Source organism: Chlamydomonas reinhardtii, chromosome 3 (assembly GCF_000002595.2).
Source record: "Chlamydomonas reinhardtii strain CC-503 cw92 mt+ chromosome 3, whole genome shotgun sequence".
In the NCBI taxonomy this organism is placed as follows: domain Eukaryota; kingdom Viridiplantae; phylum Chlorophyta; class Chlorophyceae; order Chlamydomonadales; family Chlamydomonadaceae; genus Chlamydomonas; species Chlamydomonas reinhardtii.
This window is the reverse complement of record NC_057006.1, coordinates 5944420-5952295: the sequence shown is the minus strand read 5'-3', so window position 1 is coordinate 5952295 and position 7876 is coordinate 5944420. Positions and strand designations below refer to the sequence as shown.

At 58.6% G+C, this 7876-nt stretch overlaps 2 protein-coding genes across 3 annotated transcripts in view; both read left to right on the top strand.

Moving 5' to 3' along the window:
• Nucleotides 1–1313, top strand: part of CHLRE_03g190311v5 (uncharacterized protein) — a 6444-nt gene extending 5131 nt beyond the window's left edge. For both annotated transcript variants that reach the window (XM_043061170.1, XM_043061171.1), the window contains exon 6: nt 1–1313. This exon is cut by the window's left edge and continues 1386 nt beyond it. The gene's annotated coding sequence lies outside the window, so the exon portion shown is untranslated.
• Nucleotides 1314–3319: 2006 nt separating this feature from the next.
• On the top strand, nt 3320–7108 carry CHLRE_03g190281v5 (uncharacterized protein). The gene is made up of 4 exons (XM_043061169.1): nt 3320–3883; nt 4024–4065; nt 5682–5989; nt 6270–7108. Exons 1-4 carry the CDS (start codon nt 3700–3702, stop codon nt 6318–6320), a joined length of 585 nt encoding a protein of 194 aa, XP_042926298.1. The 5' UTR covers nt 3320–3699; the 3' UTR covers nt 6321–7108.
• Nucleotides 7109–7876: the final 768 nt, after the last annotated feature.

Here is a 7876-nt window from a genome sequence, read left to right as displayed (position 1 = left end):
GGCTTCGCCCCCCCCCTGGAACGCTTCGCTGGGGGGGCTCAGCCCATTTTTGGGCTGAGCCCCCCCAGCGAAGCGTTCCAGGGGGGGGGCGAAGCCCCCCAGGAACACCCCTGTCCGTTCGTTCGTTCGTTCGTGCGTCGGCAAAACATAGCATACTGGCGCAAACCGCGAGTGCTACGTATTAGTATTTGTTAATGTCTATTGCATGTAAATAGGTGGCAGGGAAAATTCGGGCGGAGCGAGAAGTGCCTTCGCGGTCCATGGACAATTGACTTTCGCGAGGTCGCGAGGAAAGCATCCGGTGCCCGCTGATATGCAGTCTCTAAGGCAAACTATGTTGGCGGCAAGCAAATCGGGGAAGTATATCGAAAGTTTTGAGCGACTTGCTGAGCCATGCCTGCCGACGCGCCAGAATGCCGAGAAGCCCCGAGGTCGCCCCCGCCCTGCGCCTAGCCCTTCGAGCGTGGGGCGCCGGGGAGGTGTTGAGTATGGCAGAAGGCAAAAGAAATGCTTGGGGTGTTTGGGAACGTGGCAAGGCACGCATGCGTGGCGCGGGAAATCCCGCACGGCCCCAACCCGAGAGTCCCTAGCCGATGCGCCTGCGCGTCGTAGCGGCATGGAGGCTCTGACGGGGCGTTACACGCCTATTATCTCCCAAGCGTACGGGGGCTCAGCCCATTTTCCAGCTGTATAAAGCTGACACCCCTTGTTTGGCCCTGGGTGCCGTGGGTGAGAACGTGGCAAAGCTCTTCTCGCCAGCTGCGGTGGCCCAGGTGGCCAAACCCCGGAAGATGCAAGCAGAGGTGTCTCCTTGGTCTGCTGAGTGCTGCGTGCTGTTGTACAGGTCAAACACCTTGAGCAGGAGGTGCGCTCAACCTGGCGACCCTGCATAAAAAGCAAGCCACGCGCGCTGCACAGCTGGCACCAGCTGGTACCTGCAACACATGTAAAGCGGGGAAGAGCATGAATGTCTTCAAAAGTATGCTTTTTGGGCTGAGCCCCCCCAGCGAAGCGTTCCAGGGGGGGGGGGCGAAGCCCCCCAGGAACACCCCTGTCCGTGCTCGAAGAAAAGCGTGCAGGGCCAGGGGAGGGGGGAGGCGGACCAGGGGAGGGGGAGGCGGACCAGGGGAGGCGACGGGCAAAGGGGTTTCAGGGGCAGGCAGACGTCAGAACGGATAGCAAATGTGAATGAAAAGCAAAAGAATATGTAGCGGCGGCAAACCGCGCGTCAGCAAAACATAGCATACTGGCGCAAACCGCGACTGCTACGTATAGTATTTGTTAATGCCTATTGCATGTAAATAGGTGGCAGCGAAAATTCGGGCGGAGCGAGAAGTGCCTTCGCGGTCCATGGACAATTGACTTTCGCGAGGTCGCGAGGAAAGCATCCGGTGCCCGCTGATATGCAGTCTCTAAGGCAAACTATGTTGGCGGCAAGCATAGCGGGGAAGTATACCGAAAGTTCTGAGCGACTTGCTGAGCCATGCCTGCCGACTCGGTCAGGGGTCGGGGCCCCCATGGCCTGGGGGCGGGGTGCAGGCCCCCATGGTTGGAGCAAGCTTGCGTACAGGGCCATGAATTGCTGGGGAGAGTTTATGAGCACGTGCAATGGGCAGGATGAATTGCTTTGACACAGCCTGGAAGCAAGGAATGGGAGGCGAGGAAGCGCCGAAACTTGCCAGCCCGATTGTGACCGGACCGGGAGCAAAACTGGGGCGGGAGGCGCAAGGAAGGACGGGTCATATAATACAGGTATATAGCGCTCGGAGGGCTCAGCCCAAAAATACCTGAAGCACATGCAGACACATGCTAGCCTATGACACAAGCCCTAGGCGCATCTCAGCACATGGTGAGCAGGACTGCCGCTGCCGCTGTGAACCATATCGCAAACACCACTATGAAATTGCAGGGCCCCGACACACCGGATCTCCTGCATCCATGTCGCCGGCGCATCCATGTCGCCGCCGGCGCATCCTGTCATGGCTGTGACCGCAGGAGTCCTTGACTCGGACCAGTCTTCCACATCTTCGCACGGCACCCCTTCTCCCGCACGGTGTCGGCGAGGGCCCCCTCATACGCGGCCACAGCCGCATGGCGTGTCAGCCCGGCGGCGCAGTGCGTGCGTCGGCAAAACATAGCATACTGGCGCAAACCGCGACTGCTACGTATTAGTATTTGATAATGCCTATTGCATGTAAATAGGTGGCAGGGAAAATTCGGGCGGAGCGAGAAGTGCCTTCGCGGTCCATGGACAATTGACTTTCGCGAGGTCGCGAGGAAAGCATCCGGTGCCCGCTGATATGCAGTCTCTAAGGCAAAATATGTTGGCGGCAAGCAAAGCGGGGAAGTATATCGAAAGTCTTTGAGCGACTTGCTGAGCCATGCCTGCCGACGCGCCAGAATGCCGAGAAGCCCCGAGGTCGCCCCCGCCCCGCGCCTAGCCCTTTGAGCGTGGGGCGCCGGGGAGGTGTTGAGTATGGCAGGAGGCGAAAGAAATGCTTGGGGTGTTTGGGAACGTGACAAGGCACGCATGTGGCGCGGGAAATCCCGCACGGCCCACAACCCGAGTGTCCCTAGCCGATGCGCCTGCGCGTCGTAGCGGCATGGAGGCTCTGACGGGGCGTTACACGCCTATTAGCTCCCAAGCGTACGGGGGCTCAGCCCATTTTCCAGCTGTACAAAGCTGACACCCCTTGTTCCCAGTGCGTTCCTGACACGGTCTATTTTAGAGCCGCTCAGTCTTTGGAGGGATCTGCACAGGCCTCTGGAGGGATCTGCACAGGCCTCTGGAGGGATCTGCACAGGGCTCTGGAGGGCTCTGAAGGGCTCTGGAGGGCTATGGAGGGCTCTGAAGGGCTCTGAAGCGCTCTGAAGGGCTCTGAAGCGCTCTGAAGGGCTATGCAGTGCCCTGGAGGCTGGTAACCGAGAAGGCCCCGATGCGGCCGCAAGGGCTCCGCCCGAAGGGGCAAGAGGCAAGCCAACACGAGCACCGCCTGTGCGCCCGGCCGCCCTGCATGCTTGGCGGGCCAGTACCCAAGCCAGTACCAGTTTGCCCACTATCCAGTTGCAAAGGCCGCAGCAACCCAGATGCCGAAAGCCAGTTGAGGCGGGTATTAAGGAGTTGACAAACTCCCGGCGTTGAATGTTTGGCCCACACCTACGCTGGGGCACCCAAACCCAGCCCAAGCATAGGCGCTCACTGCAAGCATACACGAGGAGCCGCTGGTCGCTAGCAGCAGCACAAAGCTAACGATCGGAGGAGATATCTCATGAGGATGCGCATATTGCAAAATATTAGGGAACTGTGCTCGCTTTGGGACTCCGATTCCAAATCTCTGACGTTGCAACCAAGCACTGTATCATTAATACGCATCAATGGTGTTGAAGTTCAGAAATCCGCAATTTTTGGGGACGGACGCCCCCATTGCGGGCGACATTTGCCCATTGCTGGACTGAGCCCTTAAACTTCGGTCAAACGTAAACCCTGCCTCAGCATACAGCGTGTAGCCGTCCTTCAGACCTCGTTGTGCTTCAGCACTCTCGTATCCAACACCACAACGCACGAACGAGCGGTCAGCAGAAAGGAGGCTCACAACTATAGATCTTAAACAGTAGCTGGACCTCGGAGCTCAGCAGCCCTTGCATCGGTTGCGAAAGCGCTACTGCACAGTGTCGCCTAGCGCGCCACAAGCGCAAGCCATGGACCAGGAGGCCCAGGATGTCCATCTCCTTGTCCATCTTTCAGAAGCATTCAATAAGGACGAGGTGTGGCAGCTGGCCGCTGCAGCAGCATGGAGCAAGGCCACGAATCTGGAACGTGTGTTAATTCGCGGTAGCACAGCGGCCAAACAGCTGAAGCTCGTGGATGTGCTTATCCGTAAAAGTAGGTCATGCACTGGGAGCTGAGAAGGCTTGAAGTATCGGGAGGCTCGTGTCGCTGGCTGAGTGGGAGGGTTCTCGTGCCTGAAACTTGAAACAACTCGTAATCTCCACGGGTCCCCTGACCGCTCCCTTGTCTTGCAGCCTCGGCGGCTGGGCTCGGCGTGGGGAGCGCGCCTGGAGCTGGTGAGTTGGTTGTGCTAGCCCAGACTTGACCTGAGCTAAGACTCCGGCCCTAGCGCAACTGCGGCGGTGTAGTACGGAAGTGTTTGAGCTGTCGTGAACAGCGCTGCTGCTGGTGAGCAATGCAAGATGCTGTAGGGTGGGCATTGGCACATAGGTTGTTGTTGGGGGCTGCGGGGTGCGGCGTGGCGCGCTCGGGGCATCAGAACAGTGCCATTCAGCGGGAGGCGGGGCCACCATCCAGGTCCGTCTCCTTTACACAAAACGTTCCTCATTGCAGCTTCAAACCTTGCGTTGTCTAAGTCCTGACCTAAAATCCTTATAATCCTTATGGTAGCGCATTAGTGGGCATAGAGATCGCGAGGGGTCCGCTTGGGTCTGGGGCAAGGCCCCGGACGCGGAGCGGCATCATAGAGGGGTGCGGGACGAGCTTCAACGATGGTTTCGGTCGGGTTCGGTCGAAGGAATGTGTTGCCAGGTCACAGGTGACAGCGGATGCAGACCAGGGGATTTAATGCATCGGGCACGTGCACCGCCGTTCCAACCTGCGCGTGCCTTTCATTCACATTTGCACTTCATTTGCATCTGCGTTCTAAGCTCTAGCATCTAGCGGCTTTGGCGTACGTACCCATTGGGCTACACGAAGAGCGTGGCACCCTTGGGTGGCAACTACGGCGATGTACAGCTAAACGTGTCCTTATAGTGGCGAGCGACTGATCGTCTGACCAATGGGAATCCGCAAAGCTTATTGGGCATTCCATCTTCAACCTAGCGTCACACGGTTCTCCCTTAGCGCACCAGCAAGCGCGCTGCCTGCAGCTACTGATGAGCATTTCCATGATCTGTAGGGTCGGGTGGGGCACGCGATTGGGTTGGTATGAGTACAGGAGCGGTGCCATTGCATATGGGGGCATGTGATTAGTTAGGGGCGTGCCCGCGGAAAACCCCACCCCAGATGCAATGGCGCGGACCCCAAACCCCGGCTGCATGGGCGCATGTGCGTGTGTGTGGAATACCGTTAGCTGGGCCCCCCGCTCCCCACTGCACGGCGTCACCGAAACTAGTTGGATATGCACGCGGCTACACGTGGCCGCGTGTTCATAACGCACATGGAGGAAGCTGAGAGGGGCGCGCGCTGTGTAGAGCTTTGAGTTGAACAGAGTTAGGCATGTTGTGACTGCAGGGCTAGAGTGCTGACGGTGTTGGTTATTGGACCTCTCTTTCATCTTGTGGCTGCCCGTAGGCGTATTCTGCCCAGTGGTGATTGGGAAGGTAGGGGTGTAGCTGGGTGCGGCAACTCACCCAGTGGCAGGGCTGGCTGGGTAGGGCTGGCTGGCTGGCTGGCTGGGATATCAAGGGCCGTGCAGCCAGGTCTACGCTGGGTTTGTGTGCCAGGCTTTTGGTAGGGATTACCGGAGTACCTAGTTAAACGCGTAGCCGTTTTGGTCAGCAATGCGCGTGGCGCTGCACGTGTTGGCATGGGCAAAACTCCGGAGTACCCGCAGCCCTCAAAAGCCACCCGACTTGTGCCTGGAGCAGCTCATCTGTAGCTTGGTATGCCGCCTGTTGCATTATGTGTGCTTTTTATGTTTTTCCTGTTGTGCATGTGCACTGAACAGATGGGCGACACCTGGCCTGGGTTGCCGTTCCGCTCATGGTACTGGCGCTGGTGGTCGACCGCGGCGTCAGCACTCTTGACGACATCAAGCAGTGCGCGAAGCTATTCATCGCACGCAACGACGTCGCCCTGGCGACAGCGTACCACGGCGTGCGTGGTGTCGGGGTCGTGGCCAGCGTTGGCCTGGGTGTGGTCGCAGCGGTTCGCGCTTGCGTCAAGCGCCTGAAGGTGCAGCCTGGCCGGCCCCGCGTGTCGCGGCTGAAGCGCCCCAAGCAGCAACTTGATCTGGCCCCTGCAGGCGTGCTGCCGGTGAGGAGCATAGAGGGCGGTTGGGCGGTGCAGGGTGCGTCAGTGGGCAGCAGTGGGGCTTGGGCTTGGGCCGGAAGTACGCGAGTGGGCTGGTCAGAGGAGTTCTGAGGTTGTTGGTAGGTAGGGCGTGGCCTGCTAGTAGGGTGTAGCCTGCTGGAAGGGATGCAGACAGCCGTTATTAATCCTTGGTAGCTCGCTTGAGTAATGGCCGCGCTTCCCTGCATAGATATGTGTGACCCCCTTCATGACATGTCTCTCTTTCCCGCTTCTCCGTACGCAGGCCGCCAGAACGTCCACCACGGGCCAGGTGAACGCTTCGCAGGATGGCTGAGGCGATGGTGGTACTGGATTCTGGGAATTGCAGGGGTGGAGATAGATGCAAGCGAGGCACATGCAGGCTCCAACTTCCAACGAACTCCTGAAATGATTGGATCCACAACGGTACTGCACCCAACTGCTAGCAGATGACTTCTGGATGCGTGCTGCTTCACGTTCCATGTTACTTGTTTGTGAAATAAGTGCGCAAGCTTTGGTTTGGTGGCTATGTGGACGGGCGTCGTGGCTGTTTTCGCTGAAAGCCATGTCACTCCGCCCACTCGGTGGTTGCGTTGGTTTGCAGGTTCGAGCCGAGTGTGCATGGATGCTTAGGTGGCCGGTGCTTGCGTGCACATGCAACCAAGGATACAGTATGACGAGTGCGGGGTGCTGCTAAAAGAATGAAGTGAGCTGTGGCCGTGGTGACGAGCAGCCCGCATAATGAGCTGCTTTATTGGGTTAGTGGGCCTGGAAAACGCGGATGATAAAGAGGTGGGCGCGGTGATGGGCGATGACACACTATCGTTCAATCAAGGCAGTGCTGAATGATGATGAGTTGGGTTGCATCACGTACAAGCTTGAACTAGAAACCACTGACTGCGTGAGTGTTGTAGCATTGGTACCGTGAGTGTTGTAGCATTGGTGGTACCGTATTTGCATTTACGAGTGACAGGAAGAGGAGGCCGTACGTAGCGACCCTGGAAGCCATCTCTGTTCGGAGCCGAGGCATCAATGAGACAGAGCTGCACGCATGCCGCTCACGCCCACTCGCGTGCAGGTCACCAGCTGTAACACAAGGAGCAGATGCGTGACCAGCCGAGCCGAGGCGTCAACAGGGGCTAGTCGGGCAGAAGGATACGCTGCTGGGGTTTCTTGGGAACCGGCAGCAGAGTGGGACCAGCGCGCATTTGGGCGGGTAGGTGGTTGGGGTTAAAACAGTGCCACTTTGTGGGAGGCGGGTGGGAGGTGGGACTGTGGGAGGCGGGGGCCACCATCCAGGCTCTACGAGGTCCTTTCCAAGAAGCCTTCCTCAAAACAACTTGTAGCCTTGCTTAGCCTGAATTCTGACCAGGGGTGCGGGGTGGCCGACTCGGTCGGTAGGGGCGGGCAACCGTGACTAACTGCCCCAAAACCCTCTTGCGACCAAGCACCGGGCGCCCCTGTGCAGCGCGCGTGGCTTGCTTTTTATGCAGGGTCGCCAGGTTGAGCGCACCTCCTGCTCAAGGTGTTTGACCTGTACAACAGCACGCAGCACTCAGCAGACCAAGGAGACACCTCCGCTTGCATCTTCCGGGGTTTGGCCACCTGGGCCACCGCAGCTGGCGAGAAGAGCTTTGCCACGTTCTCACCCACGGCACCCAGGGCCAAAAAAATGCTACTTTTTTAGCGTGGTTGGGGGGCTCCGCCCTCTGATGAGGCATTCGCAGGTGTGGACTTATCATGCTGTCGCTGCACAAGGGGCAGCATGCTAAGAACATGCGCGTGGTGAGTGGGGTCAAGCCTGGTGACCGTGTACGATTGGAGGGCACGGGTCTGTTCGACAAGGAGAAGGCCACCTATTCATAGGACATT